The following is a 26,093-nucleotide window of genomic DNA, read 5'->3' as shown; positions in this document are numbered from 1 at the left end:
AAGACAGATTCTAGCGTTTAGTTGTGTTTAGCCTAGAGACTATTTTGTGTGTGTATTTTCCTACTTGCCGTGGAAAATAACCAGTCGCCACCCCTACCTAAGCTTTACGTGTTTGACCAGAAGAGAGTTAAACAGTGTTTGTCCAGTTACAGTACCACCGTAACCCCGCTGTAGCGGCCATTACCCCGTAGTGCCCCCAATGATGAGCCCCATCTTTTCATTCTCTCTATCAATGCCAAGCAAGCTGCACTGGCCCTCGAAACTCCGTGCTCTCCAACCGAGGGGAGCTAGGAAAATTAGGACAGTGTCAGTTATCTCCCCGGCTGGAATTAGATTGAGATTTCTTTTATTGGTCTCGTCCTGTCGGTAAGAACAAGGGGGGTGGGGGAGGGGGACCACGAGAGGAGGGGTGAAAGAGGAAAGGTACGAGTAGCATGGCCATTACTGCAGGAGTTTGATACTACCAATTACTGGTTTTACGTCACAAACTATCATAGACGTCAAGGTAATTATTGACTTTATTTTAATTAGAATAACATTTCCATTGGTCTCCCTCCCCTACACATCAATAATCCCCGACACCCCATTACTCATGCCTCCCACAACTTTACGCCAACAACTGCAACAGGCTCGCCACCCCGACACCATCACCACAACAACCACACCAACAAACGCTACGTCAGCAACCACTACCTCTCCACCCCAACAACCAAGAAAAGAAAAACGTGAGACAAGTGGACAGTCGACACGTGACCGGAAACCGTCCAAGAAAAGACAACTGAGATTACCTGATGCTCGATATGTCATGTTTATCCAGTTATCTACCCACGTCTATCAACACAGGACATTTCACAAATGTCATCACCATTTCACGCATATTTGCTGACATTTTCAACGAGAGAAGAGTAAAAATGGAATTGGCTGAATGCATAGTAGAAGCCCATGTATCTGACCAGGCCTGATGTAGAAGCCCATGCATCTGACCAGGCCTGATGTAGAAGCCCATGTGACCAGGCCTGATGTAGAAGCCCATGCATCTGACCAGGCCTGATGTAGAAGCCCATGTGACCAGGCCTGATGTAGAAGCCCATGTGACCAGGCCTGATGTAGAAGCCCATGTGACCAGGCCTGATGTAGAAGCCCATGTGACCAGGCCTGATGTAGAAGCCCATGTATCTGACCAGGCCTGATGTAGAAGCCCATGTATCTGACCAGGCCTGATGTAGAAGCCCATGTATCTGACCAGGCCTGATGTAGAAGCCCATGTGACCAGGCCTGATGTAGAAGCCCATGTGACCAGGCCTGATGTAGAAGCCCATGTGACCAGGCCTGATGTAGAAGCCCATGTATCTGACCAGGCCTGATGTAGAAGCCCATGTATCTGACCAGGCCTGATGTAGAAGCCCATGCATCTGACCAGGCCTGATGTAGAAGCCCATGCATCTGACCAGGCCTGATGTAGAAGCCCATGTATCTGACCAGGCCTGATGTAGAAGCCCATGTATCTGACCAGGCCTGATGTAGAAGCCCATGCATCTGACCAGGCCTGATGTAGAAGCCCATGTATCTGACCAGGCCTGATGTAGAAGCCCATGTATCTGACCAGGCCTGATGTAGAAGCCCATGTATCTGACCAGGCCTGATGTAGAAGCCCATGCATCTGACCAGGCCTGATGTAGAAGCCCATGCATCTGACCAGGCCTGATGTAGAAGCCCATGTATCTGACCAGGCCTGATGTAGAAGCCCATGTATCTGACCAGGCCTGATGTAGAAGCCCATGTATCTGACCAGGCCTGATGTAGAAGCCCATGTATCTGACCAGGCCTGATGTAGAAGCCCATGTATCTGACCAGGCCTGATGTAGAAGCCCATGTATCTGACCAGGCCTGATGTAGAAGCCCATGTATCTGACCAGGCCTGATGTAGAAGCCCATGTATCTGACCAGGCCTGATGTAGAAGCCCATTTATCTGACCAGGCCTGATGTAGAAGCCTATGTATCTGACCAGGCCTGATGTAGAAGCCCATGTATCTGACCAGGCCTGATGTAGAAGCCCATGTATCTGACCAGGCCTGATGTAGAAGCCCATGTATCTGACCAGGCCTGATGTAGAAGCCCATGCATCTGACCAGGCCTGATGTAGAAGCCCATGTATCTGACCAGGCCTGATGTAGAAGCCCATGCATCTGACCAGGCCTGATGTAGAAGCCCATGTGACCAGGCCTGATGTAGAAGCCCATGCATCTGACCAGGCCTGATGTAGAAGCCCATGTATCTGACCAGGCCTGATGTAGAAGCCCATGCATCTGACCAGGCCTGATGTAGAAGCCCATGTGACCAGGCCTGATGTAGAAGCCCATGTATCTGACCAGGCCTGATGTAGAAGCCCATGTATCTGACCAGGCCTGATGTAGAAGCCCATGTATCTGACCAGGCCTGATGTAGAAGCCCATGTATCTGACCAGGCCTGATGTAGAAGCCCATGTATCTGACCAGGCCTGATGTAGAAGCCCATGTATCTGACTCAGCAGACGATGAGTGATGGGTTGTGCACTGAACGTTCTCCACAGCTGAGGTCCAGAAGAGCTTAATTTGACAGGGAGTGATCAGGGGAAGGTCATGCTGCACAGGCGAGGGGGAGGGGGGAGGGTTATACATTACAGGGGAACAAGTTATAGGAAGTCTAGGATACGTTAGTGGATGGAAGACTTGTTTGTCAAGTATGTGTAACTTGTCATCAAAAGTAGTAACATCGCTGAAAAATGGGAAGTCTTTCACAGATTGCAAAATGTGACGACAAAGAAACGTGTGATGTTATGGACAATTTAATGTCATAAAAATTTGTGATGTCAAGAGTATCCCTAAGTCTGAGACAGACACAAATATCCAGATATCGAGGATGCGTCTATGTCCAGGATAAAAATGTCCATGTCCATGCAGCATCAAGGTCCAGCCGTCCGTCTAGCGAGCGGATAAGCTGGCCAGCGGACACAGGAGAGGCGCGTGCCGCACGAGTTGATACAGGCGCTCACCCAGGCTGTGTACACACCAGATTTGCATGGTCCGCTGTGAGAAAACATGGGCCGGCCGTCTTCTGGACACTGGGAGGGGGGTGGGGGGGAAGAGGGAGATGTGGGGTACATGCTTCTGGGTGGAGGGGGTGGGGGATAAGGCTAGATAATCTTATGGGTGTGAGATACATACTTCTTGAGGGGGTGAGGGGCTTACAGCATCTTGTTTGCACGGGGGGAGTGGGGGGGGGGAGGAGGAGGAAGATACAGCGTCATCGTCACACGGTGGTGGTGGGGGGGGAGGATAGACACTAAAGTCGCCTGACACTTGTAGGGGCGTAAAAAAGGGAGGGGGGAGTATGCGGTCTGGCTACGTCTCGTGGGTCGAGAAAGATGGGGGTAGAGATGTAATAAGAGGACGGTGGCTCTTGTTTGTGTAGTAGGGGAGGGGATGGCCGATCTAATCAACACGTTTATTACAATAGCAAGGGTGTGGTGACTAAAGACATTTTCATCAGCTGACTGTTATCTGGGAAATCTGAGGAGTTTACATGGGCTTCTACCTCAGACCTAATCATATGTTAAATAGTGACATTTCTCGTGTTTGTTGTTGTTGTTTTGTTGTTGTTTTTTTCATTTATAAACAATCAAAATTTTATCTTCGGTAAAAAAAAAAAAAAAAAAAAAAGATTTTAACACAAGGTGGATGGTGACAGAACTGAATAGGTCCACCCAGGCCAACACTAACTGTATGTATCAACCTAAGCTACCAACAACACTCCAGTGTAAGTCGTTTAGTATTTACTTGATAAATTTACCGTGGATAGTTTAGTGCCCGACGTCGTGTTGTTTCTGAAAGACACGCCCCTATGTATCTGATAAAGTGATATCATGCAGATTTGTAACAGCTGGTGGTAGGTGTGTGTCCAGCTGGTGTGTCGGGTTACACCACCCATTTCAAGCTAACAATTTACGAGAGACACCATTGGAAGGCCAGTTATACTTGGTGTAAGTCGGGTTACACCACCCAATTCAAGCTAACAGTTTACGAGAGACACCATTGGAAGGCCAGTTATACTTGGTGTAAGTCGGGTTACACCACCCAATTCAAGCTAACAATTTACGAGAGACACCATTGGAAGGCCAGTTATACTTGGTGTAAGTCGGGTTACTACACCCAATTCAAGCTAACAGTTTACGAGAGACACCATTGGAAGGCCAGTTATACTTGGTGTAAGTCGGGTTACACCACCCAATTCAAGCTAACAGTTTACGAGAGACACCATTGGAAGACCAGTTATACTTGGTGTAAGTCGGGTTACACCACCCAATTCAAGCTAACAGTTTACGAGAGACACCATTGGAAGGCCAGTTATACTTGGTGTAAGTCGGGTTACAGCACCCAATTCAAGCTAACAATTTACGAGAGACACCATTGGAAGGCCAGTTATACTTGGTGTAAGTCGGGTTACTACACCCAATTCAAGCTAACAGTTTACGAGAGACACCATTGGAAGGCCAGTTATACTTGGTGTAAGTCGGGTTACAGCACCCAATTCAAGCTAACAGTTTACGAGAGACACCATTGGAAGGCCAGTTATACTTGGTGTAAGTCGGGTTACTACACCCAATTCAAGCTAACAGTTTACGAGAGACACCATTGGAAGGCCAGTTATACTTGGTGTAAGTCGGGTTACACCACCCAATTCAAGCTAACAGTTTACGAGAGACACCATTGGAAGGCCAGTTATACTTGGTGTAAGTCGGGTTACTACACCCAATTCAAGCTAACAGTTTACGAGAGACACCATTGGAAGGCCAGTTATACTTGGTGTAAGTCGGGTTACACCACCCAATTCAAGCTAACAGTTTACGAGAGACACCATTGGAAGGCCAGTTATACTTGGTGTAAGTCGGGTTACTACACCCAATTCAAGCTAACAATTTACGAGAGACACCATTGGAAGGCCAGTTATACTTGGTGTAAGTCGGGTTACTACACCCAATTCAAGCTAACAGTTTACGAGAGACACCATTGGAAGGCCAGTTATACTTGGTGTAAGTCGGGTTACACCACCCAATTCAAGCTAACAATTTACGAGAGACACCATTGGAAGGCCAGTTATACTTGGTGTAAGTCGGGTTACTACACCCAATTCAAGCTAACAATTTACGAGAGACACCATTGGAAGGCCAGTTATACTTGGTGTAAGTCGGGTTACAGCACCCAATTCAAGCTAACAATTTACGAGAGACACCATTGGAAGGCCAGTTATACTTGGTGTAAGTCGGGTTACAGCACCCAATTCAAGCTAACAATTTACGAGAGACACCATTGGAAGGCCAGTTATACTTGGTGTAAGTCGGGTTACTACACCCAATTCAAGCTAACAGTTTACGAGAGACACCATTGGAAGGCCAGTTATACTTGGTGTAAGTCGGGTTACACCACCCAATTCAAGCTAACAGTTTACGAGAGACACCATTGGAAGGCCAGTTATACTTGGTGTAAGTCGGGTTACTACACCCAATTCAAGCTAACAGTTTACGAGAGACACCATTGGAAGGCCAGTTATACTTGGTGTAAGTCGGGTTACACCACCCAATTCAAGCTAACAATTTACGAGAGACACCATTGGAAGGCCAGTTATACTTGGTGTAAGTCGGGTTACAGCACCCAATTCAAGCTAACAATTTACGAGAGACACCATTGGAAGGCCAGTTATACTTGGTGTAAGTCGGGTTACACCACCCAATTCAAGCTAACAATTTACGAGAGACACCATTGGAAGGCCAGTTATACTTGGTGTAAGTCGGGTTACTACACCCAATTCAAGCTAACAATTTACGAGAGACACCATTGGAAGGCCAGTTATACTTGGTGTAAGTCGGGTTACAGCACCCAATTCAAGCTAACAATTTACGAGAGACACCATTGGAAGGCCAGTTATACTTGGTGTAAGTCGGGTTACACCACCCAATTCAAGCTAACAATTTACGAGAGACACCATTGGAAGGCCAGTTATACTTGGTGTAAGTCGGGTTACTACACCCAATTCAAGCTAACAATTTACGAGAGACACCATTGGAAGGCCAGTTATACTTGGTGTAAGTCGGGTTACACCACCCAATTCAAGCTAACAGTTTACGAGAGACACCATTGGAAGGCCAGTTATACTTGGTGTAAGTCGGGTTACACCACCCAATTCAAGCTAACAGTTTACGAGAGACACCATTGGAAGGCCAGTTATACTTGGTGTAAGTCGGGTTACTACACCCAATTCAAGCTAACAATTTACGAGAGACACCATTGGAAGGCCAGTTATACTTGGTGTAAGTCGGGTTACTACACCCAATTCAAGCTAACAGTTTACGAGAGACACCATTGGAAGGCCAGTTATACTTGGTGTAAGTCGGGTTACACCACCCAATTCAAGCTAACAGTTTACGAGAGACACCATTGGAAGGCCAGTTATACTTGGTGTAAGTCGGGTTACTACACCCAATTCAAGCTAACAATTTACGAGAGACACCATTGGAAGGCCAGTTATACTTGGTGTAAGTCGGGTTACAGCACCCAATTCAAGCTAACAATTTACGAGAGACACCATTGGAAGGCCAGTTATACTTGGTGTAAGTCGGGTTACTACACCCAATTCAAGCTAACAATTTACGAGAGACACCATTGGAAGGCCAGTTATACTTGGTGTAAGTCGGGTTACTACACCCAATTCAAGCTAACAGTTTACGAGAGACACCATTGGAAGGCCAGTTATACTTGGTGTAAGTCGGGTTACTACACCCAATTCAAGCTAACAATTTACGAGAGACACCATTGGAAGGCCAGTTATACTTGGTGTAAGTCGGGTTACTACACCCAATTCAAGCTAACAATTTACGAGAGACACCATTGGAAGGCCAGTTATACTTGGTGTAAGTCGGGTTACACCACCCAATTCAAGCTAACAGTTTACGAGAGACACCATTGGAAGGCCAGTTATACTTGGTGTAAGTCGGGTTACTACACCCAATTCAAGCTAACAATTTACGAGAGACACCATTGGAAGGCCAGTTATACTTGGTGTAAGTCGGGTTACACCACCCAATTCAAGCTAACAATTTACGAGAGACACCATTGGAGGGCCAGTTATACTTGGTGTAAGTCGGGTTACTACACCCAATTCAAGCTAACAGTTTACGAGAGACACCATTGGAAGGCCAGTTATACTTGGTGTAAGTCGGGTTACAGCACCCAATTCAAGCTAACAATTTACGAGAGACACCATTGGAAGGCCAGTTATACTTGGCGTAAGTCGGGTTACTACACCCAGTTTACAAACAACGATAAAATAAAGAACGGTGAGATTATAGTTTGATAGTGTCATGGGACACTGTTGTACCTCGTGTTCCCAATGTAAATAGAGCGAGGTCATTGAGAGTATACATATTTTCAGATAGATGACTGGCATCACTACTAGATCTATATACAAGAATCGTCTAGTTTAGTGCTTCTTAACCTGGGCACGATCGAACCCCAGGGGTTCGGTGAGTCAGTCTCATGGGTTCAGCGGAGTTCAAGACACACACCTGACTCCCATGATTTGCGATCGGGTTTTGTCAGTGCGGACGATAGAACCTGCGGCCGATGAGACTTCAAATACGACAGTGTGACAGCTCGACATAATAAAGTGCGCCAAAGCGATTCAACACGTATCGGTATATAGCACTATCGTGAAATCTTTGACGTCATGACACGCGTACGTCACAAATTGTGTCAACGCCACCTATACAGGCGTGCGTTTATCGTGTATAAACGCGCTGTGACAAAATTTACGTTTTATTTTGTTCCATAATAGTTTCATCCCTTCATGCTATGTTGAGAAAAAAAGGAAGGAGGTAAGACGACTATTTACAATATGGATTCACATGTATAACGGACCTTGATGGAATTCAGCGTCCTAGCTGTATGATTAGCCAGGTTGAGCAAGTACAGCCAGGCACTGGCTAAACTAAGAGAACACGTCCTTAAGCTGCATGGAGATGGGAAGTACAAGAACACAACACTCACTGCATTACAGGTGAAGCCGCGCCTATCAGAACTGGTGTCTGAAAGGCAACAACAGAAGTCACACTGACTTGTAGTAAATATTCTTTAGTATATGTTTGTTTGTGTGTGAAAATCTCATTTTATTGTGTTTTTATTTTAAACACAGCGATGTTGATGCACAGTTCACTTTGTGCACCAGTTAAACATTTACTTAAGCTTTGAAATTGAAAAACAAAATCATATTTTATTATTCCTATTAAGAAGTGTTCGGTGAAGCAACAGGACTGTGATATTGACACCGGCAGTTGTGTTTGACAGGCCCAGGTGTCACCTTCTGCTGACTGACGGTCTAAGACACTGTACCAGATGACACAGGTAAAAGAGGTAGCCAGCCACGAGAAAGCGTTTCACCAATCTCGCAAGATGTTGCTCACTTTGATAAAGCCGGCGTCCAGCCCCACAGCCCGTTACTAAATTCAATAAAAGAGTTTCATAACCAATCCTGCAAGATGTTGCTCAACTTGAGAAGACGTTTCTCCCATGGTGCAGCGTGCTGGTGACAGGGGTGGTGAGGGGGGGGGGGGGGGATGGGGTGAGTGGTGAGGGGGAGATGGAGTAGATAAGGGCGACAGTCGCGGCTGATTAGGGCCGTATCTTACACGGTCCTGGTGAACCCAGCTTTAAACTTGATCATTAGGGGACGTAATCACAAGCTCAAACACACATCTCTACAGATAAGAGAACTGTTTGTTTTGAAGCTTGCCACGATACCACATGGTTTAAACGTTCAACTAGCGAAACAGCAGCACATAAACTTTCTTCAGTGTTGGTTAAGTAAGTTACAAATTACACATACAGACACGCATATATATATATATATATATATATATATATATATATATATATATATATATATATATATATATATATATATATATATATATATATATATATATATATATATTGTGCAGAAAAAAAAGAGCACGAGCCGTAATAGACCTATAGCCTAGCTATACCACAGTATTTACCCCTACCCCCCACCCCACCCACAGGCCAGGGCGTAAAGACTTGTATTAAAAGCCATGTCCACGGCTCTTAAATAAAGCTAATCAGCCCATTGAAGGAGAAAAAAATCCAATAATGTGGTGGTCAGCTGGGGTGTGGACACGGTCAAACACCGTTGTGATGGGGCCTGTGTGGGGCGGGCACAAGGCTGGCCTCACCGTGCGTGTCTGGACATTTTGTCTGGGGCTGGGACCAAGTGTGAGTACACATGAGAGCTGCTATTACAACTGTTCTCACGTTTAACCTCACCACCCAGCACCCACCCACTGTGATCACATGACATGGATCACACACACTAAACATACACATCTAACAAACATAAACATACACATCTAACAAACATAAACATACACATCTAACAAACATAAACATACACATCTAACAAACATAAACATACACATCTAACAAACATACACATACACATCTAGCAAACCTACGCTAACCATATAGCCCCATCACCCACCCACTATGATCAGATTACATGGATCACACACACTTGACTAGACATACACATCTAGCAAACATACGCTAACATATAGCTAGTCTGGTACACACACTAGACATACACATCTAACAAACATAAACATACACATCTAACAAACATAAACATACACATCTAACAAACATAAACATACACATCTAACAAACATAAACATACACATCTAACAAACATAAACATACACATCTAAAAAACATAAACATACACATCTAACAAACATAAACATACACATCTAACAAAGATAAACATACACATCTAACAAACATAAACATATACATCTAACAAACATAAACATACACATCTAACAAACATAAACATACACATCTAACAAACATAAACATACACATCTAACAAACATAAACATACACATCTAACAAACATAAACATACACATCTAACAAACATAAACATACACATCTAACAAACATAAACATCTAGCAAACCTACGCTAACCATATAGCCCCATCACCCACCCACTATGATCAGATTACATGGATCACACACACTTGACTAGACATACACATCTAGCAAACATACGCTAACATATAGCTAGTCTGGTACACACACTAGACATACACATCTAACAAACATAAACATACACATCTAACAAACATAAACATACACATCTAACAAACATAAACATACACATCTAACAAACATAAACATACACATCTAACAAACATAAACATACACATCTAACAAACATAAACATAACCTAACAAACATAAACATACACATCTAACAAACATAAACATAACCTAACAAACATAAACATACACATCTAGCAAACATATAGCTAGTCTGGTACACACACTAGACATACACATCTAGCAAACATACGCTAACCATATAGCTAGTTTGGTAAGAGTCAACCTACAATTGAAGAAACGTTCGTTAGCTGAGGCCATACGAGGCAAACACAACGCCTGGGGACTCCATAGATTAAAGGTCAGCAAATTAAAAACAAACTTTAATAAGAGGTTCATAAAAACGTTTAGTTAAGCATAATGTAATTACTACTGTTATTGACCTTTTTATATCTAGCAGTTGGATAACTAATGTATAATTATTAAAGGTAAGTCTGTAGTTTCTGATGAAGTTAAGTTTCAATTGCCTGTTTCTTGTACGTAACTTAAAGCCTAAGCCAGGAATGGTTTGAGTTGGCAGTGGTAACCGATGAAGATATTAACCAGTGTACCGTTTATCTGAAGCGTAAACACATTTTTAACATTAGACCCAAATCATCGAATGGATCCTAACTAACAACGCATTTTTTAACATTAGACAGCGCATATTTTTGAAACACCAGCCCAATCTTTGAATGTTTCCTTACTACAAGACTATCAGATGTAGACGTGCTGAGGAGACTGCCAATCCTATGGTTACAAGTGTAAAAAAAAAACTTGTGAAATAAACCATGAAGCCGTCGGTGAATGAAGGCGTACAGCAGGCGTGGGGCGGCCGACGATAATGTGTTATTGTAAATGAAATCACAGCGCCAGGCCGGTACTTTAATACTTGATGACAGGCCAGATTACGACTTTCGGAAGACATTCCGCCTCGGCCAGGCGCACGTTTGGGGACTAATTTTTTAGCAGTTCAAATTGGAGGGGGAAAAAACAAGGCTAAAAATAGGAGAAGGTTTTTTTACAAAGTGGACAGAAGTTTGGGTGTGTGGACTGGTGGCGTCATTGTTTCCTGGGGTGGAAGGACGTGTGGCATGGTCTTAGAGCCACTGGCCCGTGGTTTACATCACTGTTCAATTCTCTTGGTATAGATAAACAAATCTAAGTTTAAGCTGAATGTTTCGTACTGTGTACTGAAAGAGTTTGTGGGGCTCACAATTGGTGAATGATACTCAGATATTAAATATAAATCCTTACACGTTTTCCCATATTTGGTCCTTGAATTAAAAGCATCAAGCCTAAGTGTGGCCCCATAGTTAGACCACCTGCCTAAGACAGAACGCCCAAGTCGTGCAACATTTAACCAACTCCTGCAGACTGGCACAACCATCCCGATTGGTGGAGTTCAATTCAAAGTATCCCCGAACTCTAACCCAATGTTCCACCAAACTTCTATCGTAGCATAGAAAAAAGACGCTGGTTATATTAGAGCTAAACAGACAAGACATGTTAGCCTGTCAAAGATCTAATCAGTAGATCACACTGATGTGAATACTACAGCCGCACGCAGAGAAGCGTAATGATGGCATGCATCGCTCATTCGTTGCACACCCGAATTGTTAGGTTTAGGACTTAGCTTTAAGAATCGTTATAATGAAATTATCCTTATTAGGCAGCATTTGTTTATTTTGTTTATCTAATCAGAATATTCCAATACAATTATCTACTAATGTTAATACGTATCCTTTAAAAACGACTAATATTTCTATGTAGCTTCCATTGATTATGATATTTATCCCTACTTCTTTGGCCAGGCTGTCCGAAATATAGCCACCCCCCCCCCCCCCCCACCCCACGCACACACAAACTCTTTAAATTGTCTAATATAAAGTCTCGCGTTGCCCCCGAGATCTCGCCACCTCTAGCGACGAGATCGCCACGCCCTGCTCAAATCCTCAACTTCCTGCTGTACACCCCGCATCTATTCTCTCCCCTGGGTGAGTACAGTTACCGAAACATGACGTCAGGAATAACCGAAACACACGCCCTAAAACGCAAGTTTGTGTTTCACCCATACCCCAATGTGTAGTCATGGAATATTTTTTAGTGTTCCTTATTCATTTGTCAAACACCTACATTTCTATCCTCCCTTTACTGCTTAATTCGTTATACCAAGACAAGTCTCCCACTAAGCCCACACTCTCCCCACCATCCTGCGTGTATAATTCCCCATAGTACCAGAGTCTGGAGATACAGGAGATACGGTGTCCAGTCAACATCGCTGGTTTTCGGACACTGGCGATCTGATGCTCGGTGTGTACGGACATCAGCGTAATTTGCTAAGTACACGAGGCTGTTGATTGCCTGGGTGGAGATACACGGGACGGTGGGGGAGGGTTCACATAGTCAGTAGATGGAGGGAAACTGACGATATAGTTAAAGCAAAGCTGTACGTGAATATATCTCTGCCCTTAGTACATCAATAAATCTCAGATATATATATATATATATATATATATATATATATATATATATATATATATATATATATATATATATATATATATATATATATATATATATATATATATATATATATATATATATGTATATATATATATATAAATATATATATATACATATATATACATATACATATATATACGTATAATATATATATATATATATATACATATATACATATACATATATATATATATATATATATATATATATATATATATATATATATATATATATATATAATATCGAGAGAGAGGCGAAATAGGAAAATATAAAGAAAAGAGTTAAAGAGGTCTTCGGTTTCTTCCGTTATAGACTGTTCGAGTTTGTGTTGAGAAGGGAGGGTGCGGTGGAGATTATGAATGAGGGGTGTGGGGGAGATGGCTAATGGGGGGGGGGGTTAATGCCTAGGATAGAAAGAGCTATTGCAGATGAAAGAGCTCCACGGCAGTGTATGTTGGTGATGGAACATAGAGGTCGCTACAAGGGCATGTGAGTACGGGTTGGGTACACTTTTCTCTACTGAAAGCCAACTCTATACACGTCAACACAAACCTGGCTGAATGAATTCAACAAGACTGTCCCGCAAGTAGGGATGTTGTCTCTCTAAAAGCTAATCAAGCCCTCGACCTGTCCCCGGCACCCACCCGCTGTACGTACTCTGACACGTGCACACAATTAGCACAGGTCCTTCACCTTGACCAGCGCGAGGACCGCTGCATTAGCGCCGGCAGCAGATACAGTTTGATGGCTGCTTGAGTGCGCCCGTGGGGTGGAGATGGGTGGGGGGGGGTATGGGTCACGTGATCCAAGACGTCACGCACCGCGAGATGTCACTGCAGGAGTAGTCGCTTTACGGAAAGAAGAATCGCGAGCTTTGTAGAATAAGTAGACTCATCCGCGTTCCGGTCATTTGTATAACAAAATATAATAACATGTAACTGATGACAATGTTGAGGTTAGAATATAAGAAAAAAAAAGGTTTCAGTATACAGTTATTTAAAAATATCTAGAAAAAATATCTTAAAAATGTAAATACAAAATGTCTGTGCAATAATTATGCCACCCCCCCCCCCTCCCACATCCAAGTGAGTAGATCCGCTTGACTGGCCCGGGGGAGGGGGAGGCTGTGTACAAACACGTCAGCAGCTAATTGGGTTTACAGTCAGTGGTTGGTGGCCCACGTGACATCGGGGCTTGAAGTAGCAGGAAATAACGGAGGTCAAGCGAGAAATGAATACATCGGATAATGGGAAATGCATGTGACAAATGGGCGTGGCGTGCTGGAGGGTGGGGTGGTGGGGTGGGGTGGTTCTAAAACATGACAGGTTGAAACAACACTAGAAAACAATTGTTGAACTATAAAATAAAGGAGATTGAATGAAGTGGGTTATGATGTGTTGGGGGGGGGGGGGGGAAGAGCGGGGGTAAATCCGAAATCCGAGGGGTGGGGGGGGGTGTGAAATGTGAGTCAAACCATTGAAGAATGAGAGTGAGAAGAGGACTGATGTAATGGGGTGACCAAGTTGAAGGAGAAAGGGGCGGTAAGTACTAGGGTAGAGGGGGGGGGTGGTGTTGTAAGATTACTGTGGACAAAAGACATTCCCCGCTACTTGTAGAGGCTCCAAGTGTTTGTAAATTAATTAATGAATAAAGAGGATTGCAACCACGCGGGGAGTGCGCATGGGCAAAGAAGATTGGTACGAGAGTATGGAAGAGGGGGGGGGGGGTAGAGAACACGACCGGGGTTGGCGATGAGAGAGAAAACAGAACTACAGGGCGAGGCGTTGAAAAGGGGTAGGGGGGGGGGGATACTTCAAATGGAACCTTTCATCTTTGTCTGTCTGAGAAAAAAACGACGGACCAACAGCTGATGGGGATCTTAAAAACGCGCCAAGAGTTCTATTATTTTTTCATTTCACTCACTCTAACTTCCATTTCTCAAGAGTTTTTTTTCTTCTTTCTTCTCGTTTCTAGATCCAACTCTAACTCGTTTCTCTCTGCCTTTCTCTCTCTCGCTCGCTCTATCTCTATCTTGACGTGGTTTTTGAATCGTCATTTTAAATTAAACTGTTTAAATTATTTTATCCTGGTGGCAATGAAGGACGGATTCCTTTAAAATAATAAACACTCCATCTTGGTGTGGTTATAATATAAGATCTGTTACGAATGCTTTTATAGCTATTTTGAAAGTTCGAATCCTGATCAATTTAAAATAAAAAAGTGTATTGATAAAACTAAAAATCCCATTCTTTGACAAGTAAGATTATTAGAATATTTTTTAATTGTTGGACTGAGATTATATGCGAAATATGTTTCAGAGTTTACCAAAAACTAACTCAATGAATATGTATGCTAAGTGTTATTTTATTAAACTCGAGGAATATGTATGCTGAGTGCTATTTAATTAAACTATTAAAATATGTATGCTTAGTGTTATTTCATTAAACTCAAGGAATAGTTCTGCTTATAAAACAAAAACTTATCGACTTACATACATAAAGGACATAACAGTGATGTTAAATTTCATTTCGTTGACAGTTATATTGGAGTTTAAATACTTGTACATATGCTAATCTAGTAAAGGGACGGAGTTGTCAAACACTAGTCTCGGGCTCGAGTCTGGAATACCTCCCTGAGTCGACTCAGCTCTGGTGGGTACCCGACTGAAGCCAGTGTAGGCGTCCAAGTACGCTGTAATTCTGATAATCCCTAAACATCGATAATCCCTAAACATACTGAGGTCAAAGAGATGAACTTCATGCACCCTATGCATACTCAAGAATCTTATAAGATACCCGTGTCTTTAAAGGTGTATCCATTGGATAATGGTCCCAACAATTATTTACTCGTTATGTATTTCTCTCTACCAAAACTAATAACAAACCGTAAATCTTACAATATTTCAGAGATTTTAAAAAATAAATATTATCGTCTGATAAAAGCCAAATAATTATTAACTTGAGAAATGAAATGACATTCTATTTTTTTTTCATAAACAAAAAACTAAAAATAAAACCGTGCAGAGAAATCTAAACACCAGTCCCCCAGAACACACTGGCCAAAAAGATGTTCTCCGCGTTAACTAACCACTAAAATGGCGAGGCACCTTTTTTTTTCGCCGTGATAACAGCCAACTTGGCTATGGACAAATTGGGAAAATCCGATGTAAAAACATTGGCACATTTGGAGCCGTATTGTGACGCAACTTAATCGCTACCGCAAACATGCTGATAAATAGGACAAATAGCGGGAAAAATGTCATTTTCCCAATCAGATAAAATTAAAAGAATTAGAGGAAAAGGGAAAACGTCTAGATCGATGAGGAAGCTGAGAGAAAAAAATGGAGCAGGAAAATTCATCAAAAATTTTATTGTGTCGGATCAGGCCGATTCTTATATTTGTTTCGGAAAAATTCCGCCTAGCCCAGACTATGAACTGCGTTTTTTTTATGTTGTTTGGGTAACTACCTCATGTATGTTTAAGATTTTTAAAAGTTTGTTGATTGGCCCAGGGTAAGCCAAACTTGTGACACTTCGCCTGTTGTCGACAGCTACTAAGATGGTAGTGCATTCAGTATTTCGATTAGATTCAAACGTTTTTGTGTGTGTGTGCAATATGCGTGGTGGGCGGGGGCAGTATAGGTCTGCTAACTTAGTGCCACTCATATTGTTAACTATTTCTATAGCTCCCCAGTAGACTTAATTCACACATTGTGTTTAGAGCATATGACAGTGTGTATAAAAGTAGTTTGTTTTTAAACGTATCAAAAGTGAGGGCATTTTAACTAAGAAGCTACGAAGTGCATAAAAACTGTCAAGTAGACTCTTGTAGAAAGAGACCGCAAGTCCGTCCTGCCATCCACTACATTTGTGTCATCAAACAAAATTTGTATCATTAGTGTCTGTCCGTCCATGTGTCACCAGTGTCTGTCCGGCCTGCCATCCACCAACATTTGTGTCATCAGTATCTGTCATTCCATGTGTCATCAGCGTCTGTCCGTCCATGTGTCACCAGTATCTGTCAGTCCATATGTTACACGTGTCAGTCCGGCTACGTGTCGCCACTCTGTCCATCCATATGTCACCAGTGTCAGTACATCCATGTGTCCCCACTGTCAGTCAGTCCATGTGTCACCAGTGTCTGTCAGTCCATGTGTCACCACTGTCAGTCAGTCCATGTGTCACCTAACCCCGACCCTCCAGCTTGACGTATCAACAAAACACCGGAACACCACGCTCACCAGCACCAAGTACCATCCATACAGTTTTCAATACTCTCTAATCCGTACTACCGACACTAAACAACATCTTTTCATACAAACTATAAACAAAAAAACATGCTTAAAACCAGTACAAGTAGGTACAGTAAGTTCTCCACTAGATAACAGTAAGTAGGTTGTTGGGTCTGGCGTGAGTAGAGTGGACACCACAATAGCCTGGACTCATCAACCTAGTGTACGTAGACTTCATCAACCCGCGGCACCGGCCAACGCTTCCTACCGCTGAATGCCCAGGTAAAGACGGACTCAAGTGCAGGCCAGAGCAGCTGACGTTTCGACCCAAGGCCTTCTTCAGACAAGCAGCGGTTTTAATGAATGGTAGCACTGTTTTAAAACCGATAATTCGACAAAAGAGTAGTGGATGTTGTAGGTCACAAGTGCGGGTTATAGAAATGTCGCATGTTTACACATTTCGGTTATGATGAAATGTCGTTAGTACCGACTGGTGGAAATACAAGTAAAGTGGCTGACAGCGTTAGTATATTTGTTTACATTTTTTTTTACAAGAAACTAAGTTCTTTAACCTAAGTACGCCACTGCATGGATAACTTATTGACCGACATGCTGAGTATAGTCCCAGAGTTCTAATGCTCACTTTTAAAAATATACTTGTTCATTATTTGAAAAGTACCACTAGACATTCAGCTATATACTTAAAGCACATGTCTAAAATTTGGCTCACTTATAAAAATATACTTGTTTCATTATTAGAAAAGTACCACTAGACTGACTACACTAGACTTTCAGCGAAATACCTAAAGCACAAGTCTAAAATTTCAAGTGTGTTTGATGTTGCATATCTAGTGCACTACAACACAATGTTTTAGCTTACACAACAGCAGAGGAGGGCGACTCACCTGGATGACGTCAGATGTAGCCGTCCATCGGCCAGCTTGTACAGGTGTAAGGTCTTCCTGTCGTCACACACCGCCGCCCACTGGCCGTCAGGTGAGATACCACAGGTCAAGATCAGATTCTCATCTCCTGAACTGGGGGAAACAAAGAGATATGTGGTCAGTCTCATATTCAGATTTATCTCATACTAGTCTCAGATTTATATCATACTAGTCTCAGATTTATCTCATACTAGTCTCAGATTTATATCATTTCATCTCAGATTTCTCTCATACACCTCAGATTTATATCATATCATCTCAGATTTATGTTATACAAATCTCAGATAATTCTCATATATTAATAACATATCTCAAATTTATCTCAGAAGTTGAAGAGAGATTGACATAGGTCATAATAAAAACTCGTACATTTAACATAAACACAAGCAACACTAGAGCAATGAGGTTATACATGACATGCCGTAGATGTGGACAAACATTAAATGTACTGACGACCAGCAGGAACAAACGAGGTACATAGAGCTTATGTTGTTAGCTAACACTGCCCTTTGCCGTATATTGTATCGTGCATCATTCTGTTAGACGTAAAAAGCCAGAATCAAACAGTAATCATACAACCGAGACTGTAGCAGTGTAGGCTTTACAAAAACAGTATGTTACGTTTTGACCTTCACGTATATAGAATATAGAGGAAGTGTTGTAATCATGAAAAAATAGAAATCAGACTTTTTTTTTTGTACCTCCCTGCTTTGAAAACTTAGTTTTGCCATTTTTGTATGTATGTATATATGTGTGCTTGTCTGTCTGTGGTTGTGTGTGATAACTTGAGTACGGTTTAAGTTAGGTGGACCAAATTTCGCATATATGTATTACCTTGTATGCCAGGTTTCTATAAACCTTTAAACGATTTCCGGTTAAACAAAAGTGGCACTGGAAGTGCAATCCCAACTTTTAATGCTATAGACGATTGTAAGGGAAAATTAGGGGAGATAACTCACGTTTTTTTTTTAAATTTCCATCTTTCATAAACAAAAAAAAAGTATACAGAGTATTACAAACATAAAATAATATATTACTTTTTTAAAATCCAGTGGCTGATACCTAATACCCAAGAGTGCCTGGTTTTTAAATCTACTTGTAGTTTAACATGTATTTTAAATGTATATAAATCATATTATCTAACCCCTATAATCATCAACCAAGACCAGATATAATTCTCGACAATACTTTCTTCCGGCCGTATCTCTCCAACCTACGGCCCGCGGGCCAGCGAAGACGCACAACCCCGGCGAGACTATGAACGTAAAAATAGCTTAATAAATTGCGACTCAAAAACACACACGACAGTCCTCGGAGAGACTTTTAAAAAATCTCAGTAACAATACACGGCGACGGAGCGCTGGTAACAATGTAAGCATTACCATTGATTGCAGCCATTACATTGCCATTACCTTCCTGCTTGGGGCTGGCATTTTCTCTCGATCACGGCAAATGGCAGAGGTTGTGTCGTGAGGATGCCGGCTCACGGCCATGTCAACAATTGATGCTCATTCGTTTGGGAGCGGTTTAGTCTAATAAACGTTAATCACTCAATCAAGTCATTTGATAAACTAAACAACAACAAAAAATTGACACGGGGGGGGGGGCATAGTATACTGATAGAATAGTATCCTTGATGATAATTCGGGGATCACTTTTTTTTAGTTTGATATGTCTAATAATTGTTTCTTGAATTATACGAAAAAATAGTACAACAATTATTAGAGTTGAAACCAAGAAAATACGTGCACCAAAGCGATTCTTAACTGTTTTTTTATGGGCCGTGTATATCAAGGAGAAATTAGATGGTTAGATATTGTTGGTCTTTTTATAGATAAAAACTTGGATCCTCCCGAAACTTCGATTAGGGTATCATCCACCCACAAATAAACAACATCCACCACGCTAGGGGTTGTCCACACCTCTGGGGTGGGGGTTTGAGTCTTATGTGGCTATGTACTATGTGGAAGGGGGGGGGGAGGGGATGTCAAAGAAATGTAACGTCGAATTTTTTTTAGTGACACCGATGATGGAACGCATGCTCATTTTCATTCATTAAGATAGTTTTATTTTATTTGTTTATTTTTTTTAAATTTCGGATTGGGGGGGGGGGGGGAGGGGAAGGAGGGACGACGACTTTGTGACGTCATATAAAAGTGAAGGTTTCAGGTATTTCTGTGACGACGTGGGCGGCTGCGAAGGTACGACCGAAATATCACCAAATATGGAGATGACAACATGGGAAAATAAGCGCTAGAAAAACTAGTACTAGATTGTTATAAGGGAAAGGGGAGGGGGAGGGTCAGGGTGGTTGGTTAAATCCACTAGTACATTCATGATGGAATACAATCAATACATGATTGTATAGACAGTAAAGGGGTCACATGAAGATGGTACATGGGGTAAGGGGGTCACATGACAGATCGATAGAATACCCTGCCGCCCCCCCCCCCCCTTACAGTAAATAAATATTAGTTTTATACCGCAGGGGTCGTAGTTGTAGTCGATAATAATCTTTACACAGCCACACCGTAGCGGCGACGTTGTACACCAATTACTGTACTAGTCTGAAAAACTTACTTAAGGACATAGTTTGCTCAATGTATTTAAAAAAACAAACCCGCTATATGTGTTTAACGGGACAAACTACCATTTAAAACATTATAGTAGGTAACGTTCACGAACTCCCGTATAAGGCTCTATTCACGTATTTTTAGTTTTAAACGGTATTACCTCCACCCCCCCCCCTCCACTAAACGCCTGATTTAAATCTTATCAAACAATTTCTACTCCCGGAAACCCTGCTGCACATCTATCAAGGCGAAAAGCTAAAATTAGCTCCCCTTTCAAGTTCCCCACCGCCAGGCGATGTTTGAACAAAGTAAAAAGTAAGATGGCGATCAATACTTTGTTGTAATAACTATCATAACATCTCCGGCAATTATCCGGCAGGGACGCCGGTTCCAAGGGCAGCCGGTTCCACGGGTAGGGACGCCGGTTCCACGGGTAGGGACGCCGGTTGTACGGGTAGGGACGCCGGTTCCACGGATAGGGACGCGGGTTCCACGGATAGGGACGCCGGTTCCACGGATAGGGACGCCGGTTCTCGGGTAGGGACGCTGGTTGTACGGGTAGGGACGCCGGTTCCACGGATAGGGACGCCGGTTCCACGGGTAGGGACGCTGGTTCCACGGGTAGGGACGCCGGTTCTACGGGTAGGGACGCCGGTTCTCGGGTAGGGACGCTGGTTGTACGGGTAGGGACGCCGGTTCCACGGATAGGGACGCCGGTTCCACGGGTAGGGACGCTGGTTCCACGGGTAGGGACGCCGGTTCTACGGGTAGGGACGCCGGTTCTCGGGTAGGGACGCCGGTTGTAAGGGTAGGGACGCCGGTTGTACGGGTAGGGACGCCGGTTCCACGGATAGGGACGCCGGTTCTCGGGTAGGGACGCCGGTTCCACGGATAGGGACGCCGGTTCCACGGGTAGGGACGCCAGTTCCACGGATAGGGACGCCGGTTCCACGGATAGGGACGCCGGTTCCACGGATAGGGACGCCGGTTGTAAGGGTAGGGACGCCGGTTGTACGGGTAGGGACGCCGGTTAAGCGGCCAGGCTCGCTCAAACAAATCCCGTTGCTTTTTGACCTTTGACGGGAAGCTAATGCGTCTTGGTTCTCCGGCGGAGCGGCCTACTTGAAACCTTCATCCCCGCTCCATCAAAGGTCAACGCCGGCTCCCACCCGACTCTGAGAGCCGGAGTCTGAGAGAAGAGCGGGAGGAGAGGTGGTTGAGAGCGGGCAATTAGGCCCGTGCAGCTTGGGTACTTATCGTTAAATATCGCCAGGCATATGTAGTTAAAAGTGGGTCTGTAACGATTTCGGGGAGTCGAATCGATTACCCCGGATGTAAGTATACGTCTTCAGGTGTATTCGTTAAAGTCCATTCGTGTCAGCTCGCGACATTTTGTCCAGTAAAAATGTCGCCCGCGTGTCAGCACATACACAAAAAAAATTCTTTGAAATCTAATGTCAGAGAAAAAAAATCATGCTGAAATATTTGCATTGTCGTCCCACACTTCAGAGAATGGTAAAAAGATTACAGGTAAGGTTTCTTCAATAACACGGACTATCGCGAGCTGACTCAGGGAGATGTTTGAAGGCAAGTGAGATCATCAAGCCTAGCTCTACACGGATGAGTGGTGGACGTACAAGTACGATAAAAGAGCTAGTGAGTTAAAGATGACAATCGTGGTGTTTGTTACCTCTTGATGTTATAAGAATTTACTAACTTTGATCTCGTATGTGATTATGTTTGGATGCGATATCTGGGGTTCTGTCTATTGTTATGTCTGGGGTGCTGTCTATGGTTATGGCTCATCAGCCACGTGACATGGCCACATAAACACTACTGCACCTGCCCTAACACAAATCAAAACAACTACTTGACTTACAACTGCGCGGCTCCAACAAGATTTGGCCACTAAAAAAAGTCGATTAAAACCTAATTTCCAAAAGAAACGATTTGATAACAGAATGAAAAAAAATACTTAAAAAAAACTTTTAAAAAAACCACGTTTTTCTTGTGGACTAAAAAGTAGAAAATAAATTTTCATACATTTGATGACAAAAAACGTGGGTACGTTCACCATCAAATTTCCCGACCCATCTGCCCGACCCACGTTTTTTGTCATCAAATGTATGAAAATTTATTTTCTACTTTTTAGTCCACAAGAAAAACGTGGTTTTTTAAAAAGTTTTTTTTAAGTATTTTATTTTCTCCTTTTTAGTCCGTTGCTACACATGCAAAAAGTTTTTTATATAGTTTATTTTCTACTTTATCTAATCACTTGATTAAGTATGACTTGACTAAGTGTTTTTAAATACACGGACTAAAAAAATCTTGAGCGACCGATACGCTTTAAACAGAGAAAGGGTGTAATTTACGTTGCTGGCGTGGAGATCTACTCACGAATCACGTGATCAAATCTCCCATAAACAAACAAATAAACGCGAAGCTGAGTTAAGGAAAACGTGTTTATGTGTATTTTAGCATGCCCAGCGTACCAACCGTGTCACCGTTAACAATGTGTTACCGTGTCCGTTCTCCTTTTTAGTCCGTTGCTACACATAAAAAACGTGGTTTTTAAAAAGTTTTTTTTAAGTATTTTATTTTCTCCTTTTTAGTCCGTTGCTACACATGAAAAACGTGGTTTTTAAAAAAGTGTTTATAAATACACGGACTAAAAATCTTGAGCGACCAGGATTCGAACCTGGGTTGTCGCGGCCACAACGCGAAGTACTAACCACTATACGATCACGGCCAGCGCGCTCACATCGATTGGGGCCGAAGTAACTGTATCAATAGGCCTCTAGTCTTGTCGGTATCTTTAGAAATCATGTCCTTAATTTTATGGTCCTTGGGGCGTAATTAAATTAAGCTAATTACGGTCACTAATTGCTAGTTTTTATGATTGCATCTGAAATTGTTAGGCGAAAGTAGCATGCATGCCAAATTTCAGGTCTCTAGAGCAATCAGAAGTGGGCAAATTTTCGATGTCAATTTTAACAACAAACACACAAACGCGAAGCTGAGTTAATAAAAACGTGTTAATGAACCACATTGGAAGCTCAAGAGAAAGCGACGGAAAACATAAATTAACACGGCCCAGCCCACTTCCTGGACAAACTAGAACTAAGGAAAGAATTGTCGGACAAACTAAGTTTAAATACCTCGGTATCAAAGCTTAAGTAGGAGAGACAGGGGTAGGGTGCAGGATCAAAGGAACCAGGTTCCATTCCGGTCGATGGTCGCCTTAGGTCTCATGTCGGAAGTGATTCGTTAACGAATGTGAATTTTACAATTTGGCCGCCCAGCCTAAGGAGGGGGGGGGGGGTCAAGAAGCTTCAATAAATCACAATGATTGTTTGTAATCATGGATAGCTTGTATCCTAAACTGATCTTATCATGGATAGTTTGTATCATATACAGATCTTTTCAAGGATAGTTTGTATCACAGTTCGTTTTTATCAAAAGTAGTTCGCATCATAAACTGAAAGCACATCAAGGATATTTTGTATCATTGAACAATCGTTATCATTAAGTAACATTAGCGTTTTGATCAAACTTAGTATCACTGATAAGTCCGCAGTAAATGCAAGAATTGTATCACTACATGTTTGTGTCAATGTTACTGTTAGTCTCTATCACTGACAAAACGTTAGCACCAAGTATGGTTTGTATGCCTATATGTATGTGTTAATGTTAGTTTCTATCATTGAAAAAACGTTAGCACCAAGAATGTTTATATCCCTATGTTTGTGTCAATGTTAGTTTCTATCACTGACAAAACGTTAGCACCAAGTATGGTTTGTATGCCTATATGTATGTGTTAATGTTAGTTTCTATCATTGAAAAAACGTTAGCACCAAGAATGTTTATATCCCTATGTTTGTGTCAATGTTAGTTTCTATCACTGACAAAACGTTAGCACCAAGTATGGTTTGTATGCCTATATGTATGTGTTAATGTTAGTTTCTATCATTGAAAAAACGTTAGCACCAAGAATGTTTATATCCCTATGTTTGTGTCAATGTTAGTTTCTATCACTGACAAAACGTTAGCACCAAGTATGGTTTGTATCACTATATGTTTGTGTCAAGTTTAGTTTCTATCATTGACAAAACGTTAGCACCAAGTATGGTGTGTATCACTATATGTTTGATGATTTGTATCACTATATGTTTGTGTCAATGTTAATGTTAGTTTCTATCTTTGACAAAACGTTAGCACCAAGTATGGTTTGTATCCCTAGACTACACCTTTGTTAAAGGTTACTTTGTAACATGGAGCTTTAACATGATTGATTGCTGACATCATTATAATCATCCACTGATGTATAATTATAGGCCTATTAAAACCCACGACATTAAAACCAGTCATTGAAGCAACACAACTAGGCAGCCATAGAGATAAAAGAAAACAAAATGTTTAATATGCTACATCCGGCATACAGAAAACAAAAAACGCCACATCGCTAATTTATCGTGTAATGTTTTTATTTATTTTTTGTGTATGTTTTTTTTTTTTGTTTCATCATTTTGCTGTCATATTTTAAACAAACCATTTGTCTTTTAATGTGTGTACACGCCGTTAAATTTTAAATCTAGAGACTAATTTCCTGGTCTATAGCGCACTCTGCTTGTTTACAGTTAAACAGATAACAAAGGTAGTCTGAGAAGTAGGACGGAGGGGTAATGTAGGGGTAATGAGAGAAATAGTCTCAGTCACTCATTGGTTTAAGTACATTCTGAATTAATACATTCTTAAAGCACATGGTCAAGGTTTCAGGGAGAGGGCTATTTCACTAAAGAATCTCAGTAAGACCACACAAACTATACGTATGCATGTGTATACGTATATAAAGGCATATATATATATATATATATATATATATATATATATATATATATATATATATATATATATATATATATATATATATATATATATATATATGTATATATATATAAATATATATATATACACATACAAACATATATACGTATATATACATTTTACGCCTATATATATACGTATACACGTATATATTTATATATAAGCCTATATATATACGTATGCACGTATACGTATATATATATATATATATATATATATATATATATATATATATATATATATATATATATATATATATATATATATATATATATATATATATATGTGTGTGTGTGTGTGTGTGTGTGTGTATATATGCCTCAGGTTGAGACGTGGAGCTCCTAACAGGCAGTCGTTAGATTGTTTGGTTTTTATATTGACACACCTGCTTTATGTGCATAGCAGCTTTAAGAAAGGCTGGGGGCGGGTGAGGGGGGTAAGAAGTATTGATCTCAAGATGCGACCATCCAGTCTACGTCAGTCAGTGAGTAATGAAAAAAAAACAGAAATAGGATGAGCAGGCCGTACTGCAGGGGTTGTGACTAATCGAGCTTTAATGAAATCAGTTGGCTGGTAGTGTAACTAAAGGAAATCTCAGCTGGTAGCTCATGCATGAAGTGGTTTCAGGCTGCAGGTTGGTTGGGGAGGTCGTAATGGAGGGATGTGTAGTATATTGTTAGGGGCAAA

The 26,093-nt window shown here is 41.9% G+C and overlaps 1 protein-coding gene across 2 annotated transcripts in view; it reads right to left on the bottom strand.

Annotated features, from left to right (window-relative positions):
• Positions 1-26,093, bottom strand: part of LOC131936807 (tRNA (guanine-N(7)-)-methyltransferase non-catalytic subunit wdr4) — a 68,527-nt gene that overhangs the window by 29,996 nt on the left and 12,438 nt on the right. For both annotated transcript variants that reach the window (XM_059293889.1, XM_059293896.1), the window contains one exon: positions 17,911-18,042. In XM_059293889.1, the coding sequence (XP_059149872.1) occupies positions 17,911-18,042 (132 nt within the window). The remainder of the gene's footprint in view (positions 1-17,910; positions 18,043-26,093) is intronic.

The sequence above is a fragment of the Physella acuta genome, unplaced genomic scaffold (genome assembly GCF_028476545.2).
Source record: "Physella acuta isolate Inbredline_101_S28 unplaced genomic scaffold, ASM2847654v3 ptg000016l, whole genome shotgun sequence".
Lineage (NCBI taxonomy): Eukaryota > Metazoa > Mollusca > Gastropoda > Physidae > Physella > Physella acuta.
This window is presented reverse-complemented; position numbering and strand designations above follow the sequence as displayed.